The sequence below is a fragment of the Chlamydotis macqueenii genome, chromosome 1, assembly GCF_036417535.1.
Source record: "Chlamydotis macqueenii isolate bChlMac1 chromosome 1, bChlMac1.mat, whole genome shotgun sequence".
In the NCBI taxonomy this organism is placed as follows: domain Eukaryota; kingdom Metazoa; phylum Chordata; class Aves; order Otidiformes; family Otididae; genus Chlamydotis; species Chlamydotis macqueenii.
This window is the reverse complement of record NC_141556.1, coordinates 24,932,187-24,950,052: the sequence shown is the minus strand read 5'-3', so window position 1 is coordinate 24,950,052 and position 17,866 is coordinate 24,932,187. Positions and strand designations below refer to the sequence as shown.

The 17,866-nt window shown below is 39.5% G+C and overlaps 1 protein-coding gene across 6 annotated transcripts in view; it reads left to right on the top strand.

Annotated features, from left to right (window-relative positions):
• PTPRZ1 (protein tyrosine phosphatase receptor type Z1) overlaps window positions 1-13,329 on the top strand; it is a 141,756-nt gene extending 128,427 nt beyond the window's left edge. For 3 of the 6 annotated variants that reach the window (XM_086747302.1, XM_086747280.1, XM_086747287.1), the window contains 11 exons: window positions 1,005-1,168; window positions 1,876-1,959; window positions 3,518-3,653; window positions 4,636-4,782; window positions 6,000-6,093; window positions 6,401-6,474; window positions 7,488-7,616; window positions 9,110-9,256; window positions 9,548-9,690; window positions 10,484-10,619; window positions 12,290-13,329. In XM_086747302.1, coding sequence (XP_086603428.1) covers window positions 1,005-1,168; window positions 1,876-1,959; window positions 3,518-3,653; window positions 4,636-4,782; window positions 6,000-6,093; window positions 6,401-6,474; window positions 7,488-7,616; window positions 9,110-9,256; window positions 9,548-9,690; window positions 10,484-10,619; window positions 12,290-12,430 — 1,395 coding nt within the window. In that variant the 3' untranslated portion in view covers window positions 12,431-13,329. The remainder of the gene's footprint in view (window positions 1-1,004; window positions 1,169-1,875; window positions 1,960-3,517; window positions 3,654-4,635; window positions 4,783-5,999; window positions 6,094-6,400; window positions 6,475-7,487; window positions 7,617-9,109; window positions 9,257-9,547; window positions 9,691-10,483; window positions 10,620-12,289) is intronic. The other 3 variants (XM_086747292.1, XM_086747312.1, XM_086747321.1) reach the window with 1 other exon arrangement.
• Window positions 13,330-17,866: the final 4,537 nt, after the last annotated feature.

Genomic DNA, 17,866 nt, shown 5'->3' with positions numbered 1-17,866 from the left:
TAAAAGTTGCTCAGAATATTTTTTAAGGCAGTTGGCAGCTCTTTTCTGTTGTATACGTAAAGCTGAATCCTGTAGGTCTCAGCCAGCCAAGCTGCTTGTCAACTTCTGTTGATTTGACCAGATCAACAAACTGAGAAGATGGTAGCCTGTAGTAATAGTGTGATGTAGGACCATCAGGGAAAAGCCAATGATCACATTTGAGAGCTGATGTGGGTTTGCCTGCCTGGTGAGCAGGAGGATACATTTTCAGGAAGAGAGCAACTAGTAGAAAATCTGGTATAAATTACATTACCCACCTCAGCTATCCATTTTGCTTTTTAATAACAGGTGAATCCACACCTTGTTTTATTGTAATGAGCGTGCTCTCAGCTCAGTGGTGTGATGCTGGCTACTTTGAGAGGGATTCTGAAAGCTTAATTTATTTCAGCCACCTAAATGTTAGATATCTAGTCTCTCAGCCTCCCTGTACAATTAATGCATAAAATACAGCACTTACCGGTGAGTAATTTTTTCTGCCTTCTTTAGGAAACAATCTTTGAATAAGGTGACCTGCTCTCTGAAGGTATCCCTGCCTCTGAGTTACCATTGAGAGAGGGAGCTCAGAAAAGCAGCCTACACGAGGCTAATTCCCTTTTAGATCACTAAAGTTGGATGAGATTAATCCTACTCTTTCTGTCCACCCAACAGAGGAGCAGCATGGCAGAAATAGCTAGTCACTCTTAAGAGCAGCTGTAATTTGTAACCCTCCAGTGCTCTTAGCCTTTCTCTGTGACTTTCTAAGGGACAGTGCCAGGTCATTTTTCCATTCAGTGAGCAAGCTGATGGGACAGAAGCACTGGTCTTTCCTCTTCTCTTTCAAAGCTGGAATATTCAGAGCTAGGTGCCATGCTTTTAACTAATTAGGGACAGTTCTAATTCAAGAACTATCAAGTACATAAATAAAATTATGAAGAGCCGCCTTTCAAATGTGAGCTGCTTACGTATGGAATTATTTTCTGTTGCAGGGCTCCCAGAAAGGGAGGTCTAGTGGACGTATAGTAACTCAGTACCACTATACCCAGTGGCCTGACATGGGTGTTCCAGAATACACGCTGCCCGTGCTCACCTTCGTGCGGAAGGCATCGCATGCCAAGCGCCACGCTGTCGGGCCTGTTGTGGTTCATTGCAGGTGTGGTTTTTACCGCCATAAGGTTCACTCCGCTTTTGTTTTGCAGAAAAAAAAAATGAATTTTTCAGTGGTGGGTTAAGCAAAATTTCACACTCACTTTTAACAGTTCCTGATGGAATAAGATTAATTTCTTAGCTGATATTTCGATCCTTGGTAAGGCCAGCTAATCAACTGTCTATGCCACTTCTGTAAATCTCCATAATGGCTGTAAACAAGATGATGCTACTCTGCACCATGTTCTTTTTTGCAAAAATGCTTTTCTTTCTACCTTTTTGCACATTTCTATACTACTCTCTTGATTGCTTACCAGATACATATATAGCAGTAATTGTTTCATTTCTACAAATATATTGTTAGGATGGTTTTGGCTCATGCTTTCTTTGGTGCAGGGATACTCTGTAATCCTAAGAGGAGCTCTGTCCACAAAAGAAGACTCACTCTATTTCTGGCTGAACTACAACTCTGCTGGTTTTAACATTACTCTGCGCTTTAGCAGTCATTTGCAATGGAGGAGCATTCTGGGGAACAGTTTGAGGTCTGCATGTGCCGCAGTGTGCAGGCAGGTGTTCTGTCAGTGCTCGCTAAAACTGGGCAGCTCAGGGAAAAATGGTTAAAAAGGGCTTGTAGGGCCTGGACTGACTTCACAATGCCCGTGAAGGACCAGGTTATTGTAAAATATATAAGCAGGTTCTGGTTTTCCACTGTAGTACCTCACCTTTGATGGAACATTTGGAAAGAGAACCTCCTCATGAATTCTGTCCTTCTGGAGCTGACTCTGAGGAAGCCAACAGGTAAAGTCACCTCGGAAATGCTGCAAATGAAGATATTTTATTTCTGGGATGATCTAATCTGACTGAAATCTGTTTTTAGCTTGGAAAATGAAAATTCCACATTTTGGTTGTTCTGCCACTATCTACATTCTGCCTGTTCAAAATAAGAGTTTCTCCAAAATACCAAGTCTGAGATCTATGCCAGTAGGCTGAGAGATCAGCAATGCATTATAAGTCAATTAAATTGAGTTTTTTAAAAGTGAACAGTGGTAAGTTGTGTGGCTTCAGTCAGACCTCTCCATTGGGTCATAGGTATAACTCACCTCTTGTCTGTAGGCCGTTTTATTCGGCTTTTAGTTCACTTGCCCCCATGCGCTATAGAATTTCAGAGGAGTTATCTCATGTGAGAAATGTAACTTTTATTTATCTTTACAGGCTATATGGAGGACACGTATGAGGAACTTCATGAGACTTTTTTAGCTATTTTTATGTCTTGGTACTTTCATGTTTTGTCTTTCATAACAAGTACAGATGGTGTCTGGTAATCTTTATAGTTTTGTGTCTAATAGTGTGTTGATAAACTGGACCTTTCAGTTTTATATTACATTTATTTAGACAGTTTATTACAGCAATCTGAGCTCACACTACCTATGCTTTGTGCCACCTTTGTGGAAGAAATGAGATGACTGAATTGGTGTGTACGGACTGAGCTTGGGTCTGCCCGTAAGGAACCGTGCAGAACCAGCTTAGTGTTGCTGTCAAGTTACATGTACCAATGCACGTAACATTTTCATACAGCTTAGAGGGGAGTTACAACTGACTAGTTCCCATATATGACTAGATTAAAAAGGACCTCTTGACTTTTTACTACCCTACTCAGGTATTTTATGAAAGAAAAATTGTTTTTTAATCTTACGATACAGAAGCTTTTATGCTAAATGAGTCAAGAGTTCATAACAGGAGTGAGTTGATTAACCCTTTCTTTTACATCTTTCCTTTTTAAGAAGAGCTTCAATCATTGGTTGCCCTCTTAGCTGTATCTGGAGAGCATTAAGCTTTTTCTTTTACAGATGTACCTTCAGCAGCTCTGCCACTTCCTGGGGTTTTCCTCAGTCCAGTATCTTTGAAATTTCCTATATGTGTACTGAGTGGCATAATGCAACTTTCCTTTTGAAGTGATTTGTGTTTCAATGTGGAAGAACTTGGGCACATTAACCCTGCCCAGATGCTGACATATGCTACCCTTTCTAGATATACTTGACAAAGTATCCTAAGGAATATCAGAAGCCTAAAAATTGCAGACCTGCAGGAAATCCCTTAGTTCTATTTCAACTGATACTTTGAAAATAATTTGAGAAAATGATCTTTAGATCTATTTGTGTACAAAGAAAAACATGAGTTTAAAAGGTTTTTCTTCATTACCAGCTTTGAAGTTTTAGCAAAGTATATAGTATAATAAAACAATTTGTAGAGGAAAACCTTCCCTATGCATCAGTTTGTTGAAAAAGCTATGTATAAGAAACAGTTATTTTTATTACTGTTTTACTTCAGGCTCAAGACTGGTTTTTTTGTTTTATAGTGCTGGTGTTGGAAGGACAGGCACATACATAGTGTTAGACAGCATGCTGCAGCAAATCCAGCATGAAGGGACAGTCAACATATTTGGATTCTTAAAACACATACGTACTCAAAGGAACTACTTGGTGCAGACTGAGGTAAGACTAAAATATATATAGTGAGAGACTATTACAGATTATTTCTGTTTGCAGGAGGAGAGATGATACAATCATTTTTTTTGGCACCACCAGACAGAACGGCAACCAGTCACCAGACTGGACTTTCCCTTTTGCTTCTTTTGTTTTTATAGAGACACTCCTCTAGGCTCACTTAGAGCAATGCACTAGAAATTACCTGTCTGTGGGCTCTTGTCCATTTATTAGGGAGGACTCCGAAGAGAGAAAGTCTGTATAAATCATACTTCCCGCAGTAGTGCTTTTTTTGTCATAGATTTTTTTTAAGGAAGCACCATTGTCAGGTGTTCAGATCTTCACTGAACCTGATCAAACAGTTAGTATCAGGCAATAAAAAGCAGGAAAAAAAGCTGTTTCGGACAGAAGATTATCTATAGCTGCTTTAAACAGAAGATTATATATAGAATAGTGAAAGACCAGAAGAAAACAATAAGGACAACAGCAGGGCATTTGAAAGTCTGTTTCAGGTTTCAAGAACAGGTGGTTAGATTCCCCAGTGCCTTTCAACAGAAAAAAAAAAGATAGTCAACAACAGCATGGGCACTTGTTCTAAAGGATGTGAGAGAGAAAATAGAGGATAGCAGTGGGAACTGGGAGCGATCACTTTATTGCAAGAAAGACAGGGAGAGTTGTGTAACAAGCTGACTTGAAAATTTGACTCAAGGCTATGCTTGCATTTTTAACTCAGTTCTCTGAACACAAGATACCACAGGTGGTGGGAATTTGGTATTATATGATATACATGGCATGTGTGGTTCAATTGTGTTTGTAAATGTGTACTGTCCTGTGGAGGGACAGCCTTCACTGTAGAGGATCACTTTTGAGAAAACACCCCTACAGCAGCATGCTGTGAAGAAATACTGACCACGCCAGAAGTGGCAGCTTAGCCAGAGGTGTGCAGGGGAATCTGAAAATAATTAGAGCTTGGATGTTTTTATTTTCCTAGGAGCAATACATCTTCATTCACGATGCATTGGTCGAAGCGATACTCAGTAAAGAAACAGAAGTTCTTGAGACTCACATTCATGCCTATGTGAATGGTCTCTTGATACCTGGACCAACAGGAAAGACCAAACTGGAGAAACAATTCAAGGTGAGCTTTCCCAGAAAAGAGAATGGGAAAAGTAGGGACTCTTATCTCAGGTGTGATGTGCTTGAAGAGATAAGTGTCCCACTTTTCCTACCCAGATGAAAGAATAAAATACATAATATATGGAAACAGAGTATGTAAATATATATATAATCACAGAATGTGCCGTGCAAATTGTAGGAGCCATGTAGAGCTCAAATTTCAAAAGCTTAAATATTACTAGAAAGGGACATGTCTCATTCAATCTGATTTCCTTTGCAAGCTAAAATTATTAGAATAATAACAAAGATGTGGAGCCTTCTTTTACTGCATAAATATTTTAAATGAAAAAGATTGTGATCTAATTTGTTTTGATGGAACTTCCCTGTTTTGCTATGTTTTTCCAAAGTAGGCAGCTTCTGAAAGCTACACATGCCCAGCCCAAAACATCACAGAAGCGTCTTTTGATTTTTTAAACGTTGTGATTAATGTGATTGATTTTACTAGCAATCAAAAAAAAAAACCTCTAAAAAGTAGTAAAGACCTGTTTTCCAACTTGTTTCATGCCTAAGCAGTATATATACAGCATTGTGATGTTTATACATGCATACTTATTCCTTCTCATACTCTTCTCTATTTGAATTGTATTAGTTGAAACAAGTAAGTCAATGAGTTCCCCCCAGATCAGCCCTGTTTTCATCTCACAGGCTTGGAGAGAAAATCAGGAAGCTCCTAACTGGAGCTTCTGAGCTCCAGAGACTTCTAGAGAAGTCTCACATCAGGAGCTATACTGTCTGTATAACAATGCAGATTTTTCTGTGCAGAAATTTACTGTTTTCAAAAACTGTTTCACAAACAGGAGCTATACTGTCTGTATAACAATGCAGATTTTTCTGTGCAGAAATTTACTGTTTTCAAAAACTGTTTCACAAACATTTCACAAAATGGCAGTGACACTGGGGTGGCCACAAGCAGTGAGGGGCTGGACGTGTGACCAACATAAAGTGGCTTTTCCCTCAAAGGCATGCTTATCTATCTAGGGCTCAAGAATCATTTGAACTGATAAAACAGTGAAGAAAAAAAGATTCTGATGACTTGCTAAGTAGTTTAGCCAGATAACTAGATACCTAAGGTTAAGAGAGACAACTAACCTGCAATACATGCAGCCTTCTGTATAATGCAGCTAATGAAGGAATGGCTTTTGCACCGTGACTTGATTTTTTTTAACTTCATTGTTTCAGTTACTGAGCCAGTCTAACACACAACAGTGTGATTATTCAACTGCACTCAAACAGTGTAACAGAGAAAAGAACCGAACTTCATCCATCATTCCTGGTAAGCTTGTTCAAATCAGCTTCTCTGAGTGGCCAAATGTTTATGAATTGTGCGTGTGAAACTTTTAATCTTTCCTCAACAAGAACTGAAGACATCTGCATTGTGTGGAGCAATGTTCTGTAAAGTACTTTTAGTGAAGAAATTATTTAACTACTACACATAGGAAAACAAAATAGATGGCTGCATAACACTTTAGCCTGATTGATAGAGCTTAGTGTTATCATTACTATGAGATATGTGAGATAATTGTTGTAATATGAGAGTCATTGCAACATATGTACTAGTTCATTACTTTTTTTTTTTACAGTGGAACGATCTCGAGTGGGTATCTCATCGCTGTCTGGTGAAGGGACAGACTACATCAATGCTTCCTATATAATGGTAAGTCCGTTACTGTACTGGTGAAAAACAATGTCCCATTGTAGAGCTGGTTTCAGAGCTGCCATGTGTCCACGTTCTGGTGGCACAGTCCTGGTTTTGAAAGCTCCTTTCTTCCATTATTCACTCTGCCTGAAAGAGTTACTTCCCCCAGGAAGTATGATTACTGTTATTACTATTTTTAAGTTTGGTTAAGTGCATTGCATTTTGACAATCCGTAGAACCGGAAATCTCTTCGTACTTTTTAGAACGGGTAAAGCTAAATGCCATCTATGGAAGGATGTTTTGAGATGAACTAAAAGTGTTAACTAACTTGTTAGTTTTTAATGGCAGTACTGTGGTTTGCCTTCCTACCTGCTCATCTTACAGAGCTTTTGCAACTGGCATAGCCCAAGGCACCATAGCTCATCAGCTTTTCATTATCTTTTTGTTCCCTCGGTTTTCTTCAACTCTTTTCCCTTTCATTAGCTGAGAGGGAGGACTAAATTCTTCCTGGACATTCAGGAGGATATGGGAAAGCTCCCTGCAGTGCTGTTTATGCATGATCCTTCATCAGGTCCATCAGTGCAAAAGAGCTATCTTTTGTGCGAAGTTCATCTGGGATGTCTAAAAATTAAGAGACTACTTGGGATTTTTGTAGATCTTTGAAGTATTCTTGTATTTGTTTCAGGTTGCCAGCTCCTCTAGAAGTCTGGTTAATGTGAAACAATTAGCATGTGTGTCTGAGTTAATGTATTTTCATTCAGAGTTGGATGTTCAAGTCTCCACTGATTTCTTTCATCTTTATTTTTGATAAATTTTTGTTAAGTTTTAAAAATCATTTCAGTGTAATTGATTTTCTTCTTTTCATCTGGAAAATACTGCAGTGGAAATTTCATATTCTTCTGATATTTGCAGGAAGCCAAAGGAGACACAAGTCTGTAATTTATTTTCTAGGCTTCTGGCTCTATCCACTAGAAGCTTCCTTTAAATGCTAATAGTTGGGCATCAGTTCTGAGTCTGTTTTTGTTTTGCAGGGTTATTATCAAAGTAATGAATTCATTATTACCCAGCATCCCTTACTACACACTATCAAGGATTTCTGGAGAATGATATGGGACCATAATGCCCAGCTAATAGTCATGCTTCCTGATAGCCAGAACATGGTAAGTGTCATGGCTGATTGTTATGGGTTTATGTATGAATTTTAATACTGTTACCATTTTGAAATATGCAGTACATGAGACACTATATTGCATTTTACAAAAACCAGTTAAAAATTAATAGTACTATGCTAAGTGTAAAATCCCCCAGATCATCTAGTGGAAATCTGGAGATCCTTTTCTGGGCAGATTGCAACTGACATAAGAAAGTATTGAATTATTCCTGTATAATTTATAAAAAGAGACAAACAGCAGAAGTAACCGTTATACAAGGTTAGTTTTGCTCCAGGACTTTTACTTTAGATGTAATATGGTTTCTTCAGCCATTATTAGGTAAGGGGAGAAATATGAGGTTGTTCTCTTGTTTGTCTCCTGAAGTCACAAACAAATGCTTGTTTAGCAGGGATTTATCTGACTCTAAACAGCAAAGAAAGCTCGTGTGTTCACCCTGTATGTGTAATTTAATAATAAATTAATAGGTTTTTCAATTACTAGAACTGTAGGCATATGTGAGAGCTTTTAGGGTTTTTTAGAGAAATCTTGAGGTGTGAGAGGGCATCATGTTTGGTAATGAGTTTGGAGGAAAGCCATCCAAATGCTTTGGAGAGTCTTGCTTGATTGGAAAAACATGTACAACCAAGACAATGTTTGGTTTTTAATTATCATAAAATGTTTTATGAATGTTACACTTCCTTTAAAACAGATGGATTTTTAAGTTAGCCCTTGTAATAAGGGAGGTTGCTTTGCCAGGACGTGCTGATTCATTATGATCCCAGTAAGAAAGGCACTCAGACTCTGTAAAGTATAATTTAAAATGCTATTTATTAGAGCTGACACTATAAAGGAGAGGTTAGTATAGATACTCTTACATCCCTTCAGATGCTGGGAACCCCAAGTTGTGCAGCATTGAATGGATCTTTGGTCAAGGTACATCATGCCATGCAGCTCCCGTCCACAGAAGGGTTACCACCATTTTGGTCATTCAAGCTATTACAGGATTTTCTTAAGAGAAAACAACTCTGTTCATCATTTCTGCTCTCAAACAGAAAGGATGTTTTCATGAGAACTTCTTGCTCTACTTCTAGATAATTCCAAGGCCACGCAGGTGTCATAATTGCTGGTACTGAGTGGGAGCTACAGCACAGTTACAATCCACCAGCCGAGTTTATGCTGTGGCCATGGGCTACGGGCAGCTTAACACAGCCTAAAGGCCAGGGTGGACGTGTGGCACAGCGCAACACAGCACATGTTGCCTGTTGTGTGGGTCGCTATGTCCAATGAGGTACAGTGGTCTTCTGGTCAGGGCCACTACAGAGGTGTCTGAAAAGCATCACTTGTGATGTTTGTAATCCCACTCAGATTTTGATTTGTCGATTTAAATCTAGCTGGCTGCATTGATTACATACATGACACATTATCTATTATGTTGGATTAAGTTTTATTTTAAGAGCTCAACATTACTTACTTTTATGGCTTCTTTTTTTTTTTTCCTGGAGGCTGAAGATGAATTTGTATACTGGCCAAACAAAGATGAGCCTATAAACTGTGAGAGTTTCAAAGTTACTATGATTGCTGAAGAACACAAGTGTCTCTCTAACGAGGAGAAGCTCATGATCCAAGACTTTATTTTAGAAGCTACACAGGTAACACTGTCATAAACATGTAACTCAGGACTTGAATTTTTAAAGGTAATGCTTGCATTTTGTTACATTTTCTATGGTAAGTGAGTGATAAAATTCCATACCCTTGAAATACCCAGGGAGGGAATAACCTCTATAGGTAATATGGTGACATGGGGAATAGGGTAATCCAACCTCCACAGGGCTGGGATTCTGTATCTGGAGGCTGGAGCCGGACTGGAATAGGATGAAGAATCAGAATAAAGACAGTCAATCTTTTACCAAATTGATTTATGTAGTTTTTTACTCTTTTAGGATGACTATGTCCTTGAAGTGAGGCATTTTCAGTGTCCAAAATGGCCAAATCCTGATAGTCCTATTAGTAAAACTTTTGAACTGATCAGCATCATCAAAGAGGAAACTTCCAACCGTGATGGACCCATGATCGTACATGACGAGTAAGAACTGCAGCTTTCAGTTTGTTTTGATGTCTTTCTGTAGAACCATCCTTTCATCTAATTTAGAGTGAAAGCTGCTGGAACAACGCACAAAGTCTGCACCTAGCAATAGTGCTGCTGCTTCTGTTTCAGCTGCATCAACAAGAGAAACATTTTTATTTTATCACACTTTTAACGTCCTCTTTTCAGTCCTATGATTTTGATACTCCATATGATTGCCAAGTAGGACACTGGAGAGAAAATCAATCAGGGCTTCACTGTCTATTATTGAAAGAAGTAAGACTATTTAGTTGAGGAATCTTACTCGAGCTGTTTGACAATGGCCAAAAATACTGAAATGCTGAAATACTGAAGCACCTGAGGCCTTCAGGATTTGGTTTGTAGAGGATTGTAGGAAAATTGATGGATGCCCCATCCCTGTGAGTGTTCAGGGCCAGGTTGGATGGGACTTTGTGCAACCTGATCTAGTGGAAGATGTCCCTGCCCATGGCAGGGGGGCTGGAACTAGATGACCTTTAAAGGTCCTTTCCAACCCTAACTATTCTATGATTCTATGCAAGACTGACTTTTAAAGACTCTCCAAAAATTGTGGCCAGGTGCTGTGAAGGTTGTCTTAAGGCACTGCTGGGCAGGCCTATTTCAGAAAGTCTAAAGATGACATGACAGAAATTAATCTTACCCATTTACCCTGGATTTTGTATTTTCTCCAGCAGTAGAAACTTGATCCAGTCTCTAGAGACCTTTTTTGTGTGTTTTGTGGTTTGGTTTTTTTTTTTTTTTTCGCTTTACAAAGGCATGGAGGAGTGACAGCAGGCACTTTCTGTGCGTTAACAACACTGATGCATCAACTGGAAAATGAGAACTCAGTGGATGTTTACCAGGTAGCGAAGATGATAAATTTGATGAGGCCTGGAGTCTTTACAGACATTGTAAGTAATAAGCAAAATATGTGCATATTTTTTTTCCTATATGTGGTATTATTAGTAAGCTTAGGGCAACATTACTGAACCATTTGCCTCAGTTTCTGCATGAGTTAATCAAAACTGTCTTCATGACATTCTGTAGTGGACCTGCTGCTTATTCCGAAACAAAGTATTTCCCATGAAAACCTGCTATGTAGTTACCAAGTGGTCATACTCAAAATAGGCAGAGCTGTCACTATCATCATAAAATCTGCACTATGTCATGTAATTGAAGGTTTTAATTCAGTAGGAATAAATTTGTACTCCAAGTAGACCTTGAAGTAGTTACTCTAATTTCCCGTTTCAGAATGGATTTTGATCTTTCATGATCTGTTGAATGGTCACTTGACACCATTGTCACTGTGCTTACAGAAAGAAAAAACATTTAAAGTATAACAAAGGAGAATTACTTACTAAGTCAGTGTCATACAAATGAAAATTCATCATAGAAATTTAAAACTATGAACCACTTGATCATACCACTATAAATCTGACTGCCGTAGAGCTACAATAGATGTAGTAAGGAGAGCACTTTCAGAGTTAAATGTTAGGGTTAGCATTATCACGTTTTTGGCAGAAAAAAAAAAACGGGACATGACAGGATTGACAGATGTGTCTGCCACTTGCTGTACCCCGCTAGCCCAGACTGAGGTGCCTGGCAGACAACAGAGTGAAAATAGGAACTCTTCCCACCCTAACAGCACCATCAGGACCTTCAGTCCTCTTGTCCCAGGAACCTCCAGCAAATACCTGGGCTCTTTATCTCAGATTTCTAGTTTCCCATCCTCCTACTGCAGGTTTTCACATCCGTTGTGCTTTCTGCCCCATATCTTAGTCCAACCTCATAGTCCAGACCCCAAACCCCACTCTATTTATTCTATCTTACTGTTCCCCACACCCTCCATCACAGAAATTCTTTATCCTCGTGTACCCATCCTAGAACCCAAAATATTCCTCTGCCCTTTCAGAGCATCCACTGTTTCCTGCTGCAGCACTTTCCGCTCTCCCACAATGCTGCCCTGCGCAGAGCATCCAGTTGTTTCCCCCTTCCCAGCCAACACTGTGGTCCAGCTGGCTTCTGGCACTCCCCATTTCCCACTGCACCCAACTGAGACCTCCCACTCCCTCTAGGCAGTGGCCTCCTCAGTGAATCTTGCCAGAAACTCTCATCTCTCTTCCTGCACTTGGCAGGGTCTTCAAAAACATAAACAGTAAATGCAAGTACCGAAAGGAAAAAAAATCTGCCTCAATAGAATTGAGAGGGCAAAAATGAGAACATATTCAAGGGGAAAAAAAAGCCACCAGACAAATAGTGGCCCTAATCCTGACCCCATCAGTCAGTGGGAACTTTGTAATTGACTTTAAGAAGGATCAGATTCAGCACATTTTTCTTTTAAAATACAGTTTACTCCCCTACCTGTACTGTGTTTGTTAGTGTTGTGCTTTACATTGTATACAGGGGGAGCCATTAGTCAGAAAATTAATAAAGCTGCTAAGTAACACAGTAAATTGTGGAGCACAGTACATTAACAGACTGACACATCAGCTGTTAATTAATTTTGAGTAACAGTGTTACAAGATAATCTAGTGTTATTATTTCTGACAACACACTGACTATATCCTCTTTGCTTCTCCAGGAACAGTACCAGTTTCTGTATAAAGCTATTCTCAGCCTTGTCAGCACGAGGCAAGAAGAAAACCCTTCAGCATCTATGGACAGTAATGGCTCAGCTTTACCCGACGGAAACGCAGCTGAAAGTTTAGAATCTTTAGTTTAAGTAACACATCGAATTGAACACACACACCTGCATCACACCAGTCACACCTGGAGTTTACCAATATTATTTTCAGTTTTATACTTTGGGGGGGGGGGCGGGGGGAATCTGTCCAGTCACTATGTATAATCAGATCCCAACCGTTGCTCAAACAAACAGTCATTTCTGTTCCATAGGACGTTCCTGCGGAATTTTTATCATTAACAATGTGTGCCTTTTCTTGAAAGATTTCTTGTAATACGTTGTTACGTCTGGACTAACTTGATTGACTTTTACAGTGTTTCTAAGAATTGAATTGTGGTATGTTTTTTCAGTATTAGTTTTTGATTTATCTGGCTTTACTTTTAACTTAAAACTATCATATGTATAGATGTTAGAGGATTCTCAATTACAAACATGTCATGGGTTTAGTATTTGATTTATTTGCTGTATTTATAACAATTTACATTTGCTAGAAATACAACTTTTAATATAGTAGAATGTAAATAAAATACTGTCCTCCGTAACATTCAACATTTTAAGACTTCAATTGGACATTTAGAATAGGAATCTGATACTTACTGTAAATACTGCTACTTCTGTAGTGATCCATGGACCAAATTTATATTTCTAATTGTAGATTTTTATATTTTACTACAGAGTCAGTTTTCTAGTTCTGTGTAATTGCCTTGTTAAAATGATGTAGTCCAGTATGTTTTTATTTTAACAAAGTCTTCTGATATATAATTGTGCATCTCTAAGCAATTAACCTTCATATAGCTGCATGTGATTTTAACTTTTTGTGGGAAATAGAGATCATTTGTTTTGAAATGAGAAGTTTTTATGAGAATAACACCTGTACTTGGCATTGTTAAATTGTTTTTACCTATGGCATTGCAAAAATAAATATAAATATTCCAGTCTGTGCTTAGCAGTCTTCCACATACAGTAAACAGTCCTCACTGTCAGGTAGGAGAGCTTTTACTTAGAAGAATAAGGACTCAAGGCTGACCTGGAGATGGCTGCTCTTCCCATGGAATCTACGAGTTCAGAAGACAGTTTTGAAAAACTTTTTGTTATTTAATCTCTGTTCCACTTCCACCCGTACTCAGTGTCCAGGTTAGCTCCTTTTTTAGCCTCTCCTTGTGCATCACCCAGTCTGGTCACCCACAGGCTAAAGGGCTGTCCCCATGCCTCCAAATTGCTTTAATTGCCCCCTCACAAGACTTCTCCATGTTGGCTTTGCTTCAGATCATTCATTCAGCTGCTGAGGTCTTTGCTGCCTCCTTTGGCAAAGCAAAAGCCAAACTCTGGGAAGCAATAAAGCAAATGATCTCTGCAAGAACAAAAGCAAGATGTTTCCACTTGGTCACTCAATTATTTTCTGTAGCCCTCTGAGTTGGCAAGAAAAGATACTGATTGTGCTGAAGGCTGAAGCACTGAGGAGGGTGGAGGAGCCTGGAGCAGAAAAGATCTTTGTTTAAAACCAACACAGGCCATGAGAGTAACTATTTTCTCACTTTGGTGCATTCAGTTGCTATGTAGAAATATTGAGAGCAGAGATACTGTTCTGGACTAGAATGCCACAGAACCCAACAGACACTATCTTAGATGAAAAGTAAGGATAGGAGAAGTCGGACCTGATGTGGGCTTGGAGATTTCAGTTGACTGATTCCTAAGGCAAGAGTGTGTGAGAGATCTTGGTGTGTCAGCAGATAAATCTAGATCCCTTCGGCAGTGTGGGATTATGGACAGGTGAAGCTGCAACAAAGCCAAAATAAATTTAGATTTAGAGGAATCTAAACAGTGGAAACTTTAAAAAAATCCTCATACTGTTGATACATGAAATGAGCGTGAAGGTGCTAGGCCAGGAGACAAAATGGAACAGCTAGCACTAAAGCAGACTTGTTCCTGCTCTTGTCCTCTTTTGAAAACAATATCATATAGACAAAATAATCAAAACAATGTAATGTATAGTTTGTTTTGCAAACGAATTTATAGTCTGTTTTGCAAACATATTAACTATGTTAACATGTTAATGTGCTTGAATTCTCTTTTACACTTGACCACTTCTCTTCGTAACCACAGTGCAGCCCCAGAGGTTACGGAGTGGCTGAACCCATTGGGCTTGGGGCCCTGGGGGTTTCCCCTTCCCTGTCCACCAGAGCCAAATGCAGGATGATTTTCCTGTCTCACGCACAAACAGAGAATAGGAATAGGATTTAAAAAGAGGTAGAACAGTGATCAAGGACAGGGTACAGCCGCACAAGGATACTGCATGCAGCCCCTTTTACCCCTCCTCCGTTTTCCCTTGCTTATTCGTTCCCTAGCCACCCTGCTTTCTGTCTCTTTGCAGATAAACAACCTAATTACCTTTCCTTCAGGCCTCGAGTTTTGTTACAGCCATACCCAAGTGTGAAACCTCTGATGCTGCCACTTGGATCCCCTCAGCCGCACATGGCATTATCAACACAGTTACCATGGTTCTTGGGCCTTGTGAGCTTTTCTTTCCAAAATGTCTCCAGCAGAGCGTGGCCTTCCCTCACGCCACGCCCCATGAACCGCCCGTGAAATGCAGCCAGACGTCGTAGCCCTGTTCGTGCCATCTGGTTCACTCTTCCTCTCTTCAGCGGTTCCCCGTCCCGTGCCCAGCAGTTTGTCAGGGTCTGTGCAGAGAGCTCAGCCTCGGGGCGCCAGCCATGCGCCTGCAGATACTGGTGCTTGCCTCCTTAGTTGACAGCCATAACTGGTTGATTGAATAATTCAGAAATGAGGGAACCTACTTTTCTGAGCCAAGATGTTTTTATTGAGGTTTTACATTTTTTTAAATTTTGCGGTGGTTCTTGTCATACCTGCGTATTTGCTGATTCTGAAGCCCGGGAAGAACAGGACTGAGATTCGGCTTCTAAGTGGAAGGGAACTTTCAATGTATCCCTAATGAAATTAAACACCACTGAAAATAGGATCCAAAATTTTTGTGTGTTATATTTGTGTTATTTTGGAGGTCATAATAGTTTCAAATATATAGAACCCGCTCATTGTCCCAAACAATTTAAGTTTTTGTAACACTGTTGAATTACACGTACTTGTTCTTCACAGCTTTCAGGCACAAAGTTGGTGCATACAGAAGCGTGTAATGGTTGCTCTTCAAGGAAGGGACTATCTTCCCTTTCCAGGTGGCCTGGGGGTTCCTTACTGCTTCCTCTAAAGCCCTCAGGTTGACTGACACCTCCCCTTGCACATCCAGGCTAACCAGGACAGCTGTATTAGATAATTTCCGCTGCTCATTCCAAAAAACATAAACACAATTTTTCCTTTCTTAATCTTTAGGGGTGCCTCTACAAGAGAGGTTAATTGTGATCTTATGGCCATTTCCAAACCATATTCCATAATCTTCTTACTATAGACTTCTGCACTTCACCGTATTAGTACACAACATAAGAAACTGTAATCCTTGTGTGCTGCTTCCCCAGCCTTTTTTTTAGGAAAATTGGCTTGTAGCCACAAATAACTTTGTGCTTTTTATTTTGATATCTTCTATTAACGGATTTGCAATTGCACATAGTTGTATACACAAAGCAGTTTTTAGGCCAATTAATTCCACTATGTTTTTCAAGCCTCTGTGGACCAAAAGCAAAAAAGGAATCCTCCTGTCTAAAATCCCATCTTGACATAACTGTTCCTTTCAACCTAAACTGTTTTGCAGACATTTTAAAATGATAATCCAAGGAATCAGCTGTCATTCAAGGTTTCTTCCAGAGATGTTTGTAATCACATTCATCATCTTAGCATGCTGACAAGTTATTTAAAACATAACTGCTTAGGATAATCTCTTTACTCACACATATTGGTTCTGATCTAGAAAAAAATAAGAATCATAAAAAATCTTTTATAATCTTCAACCATGATGGATTACAGATTTTAATAAATGCGTGTCAGTTCCCCTCTCAGACAAAGGCCATATTCTAATTAATTTTTTTCTTGTAATCCAAGCTGCAGACTCAAAAGACACATAGCCTGCCTTTTCAAACTGGGTCAAGTGTGGAAAAGATGTCATGTATCTCCTGCAAGAAGTAGGATATTAATAAACAATGTCAGTTTAAGATTTCTTTTTTTTTTTTTTTTACAAAGCTCTAAGTTGTGTGTGACAAGGAAAACTCAATACGTGAGCTTCCTCCTAAGAAGTCGTAGGTGAGTAGAGAGTTAGGAAAAAAACTTAAGTAATTTACTAACATCACCAACTTTTCAGTGGTGGTGATGCTGTGATTTAATACCTATGGAAAAGCTTTACAAAAGTCAGCAATAAATGATGAATAGGTCATACAAACTCATCGCTATAAGTACAACAGCCTATTAGTTGAAGACCTTAGTATGGAATTGAAAATCAGTTGACTAAACTCATTCACAATGTTTTATCACAATGCTCTACCAGGCATAGTTCATCACAACGTCCTAGGATAACGTGTAATTTCAGATGAGTTGAAATTTTCAGTCGTACATGCTTACTTCAAATGAGTTTAGTAAAGTTAAACTCATTTCTCTCTTTAAGTGTTCTGAAGCACAAGCAAAGCAGGGCTGGGGAGGAGAGCAGCCGTGATGTCTTGCTGGGGTTACAAACAGAAACAGGACCCAGCTACACCCTAAGTCTGAGGTGTCCTAGGTTTCCATCTTAGTTTTCCCTACTTCCTTCCAGCAAGGCTGAGGTCTGACCATCCATCGCTGTTTCACAGGTTTGTGCTTTGGTGGATTAGGGGCTCAGGGCCTTGGGATGGTTGGTAAGGGAATCTGGAGCACAGGTTATTTTTTCCTCTCTCCTTTCAGTTGCGAGCAGTGAGATCAGAAGAAACAAATGGAGTCAGTCTATTAATACATGGCTCCACGGCTGGTGTCACCACCATGATGTTGGGTGTTTTGATAACGGGATGGCCTACATGGCACCAAGCTTGCTGGTGTCAGATGGGATTCACCTTTCTCAAAGTGGGAAGAGGGTCTTTGCTAACGAGCTAGGGGGGCTGATTGACAGAGCTTTAAACTAGACTTGAAGAGGGATGGGATTAATATCAGGTTTTTCCTTTTAGAAGAAAAGGAAGTTGAAAAAAAAACCAACACCCTTTTGGATTACTGAACTCATTCCCTTGTTTTAGCAAAGCTACATCCTGTGGCTCTGTAATTAGTCACAGTGGATTTGAGATGGTCTGATTTCCCTTGATAGATTCTGCTGGACACTTAAAGCTAAATTTCTTTTTTATCCATCTCCTTGTTAGTTTTCCAGCCTAATCACACTTTACCCCCTATTTTTTTCCCTTTAAACAGCCATTGAACTATGAGCGAATGCCCTTTGTCCAGCAGTCACACTTTTGCGCTCCAGTCCCTGAAAGGAAGGCAATTCTCATCTACAGGAATATCCGGGCCAGAGAGAGTGGGAAACACTGAGGAAAGGAAGGAAGTCTGAACGTAACA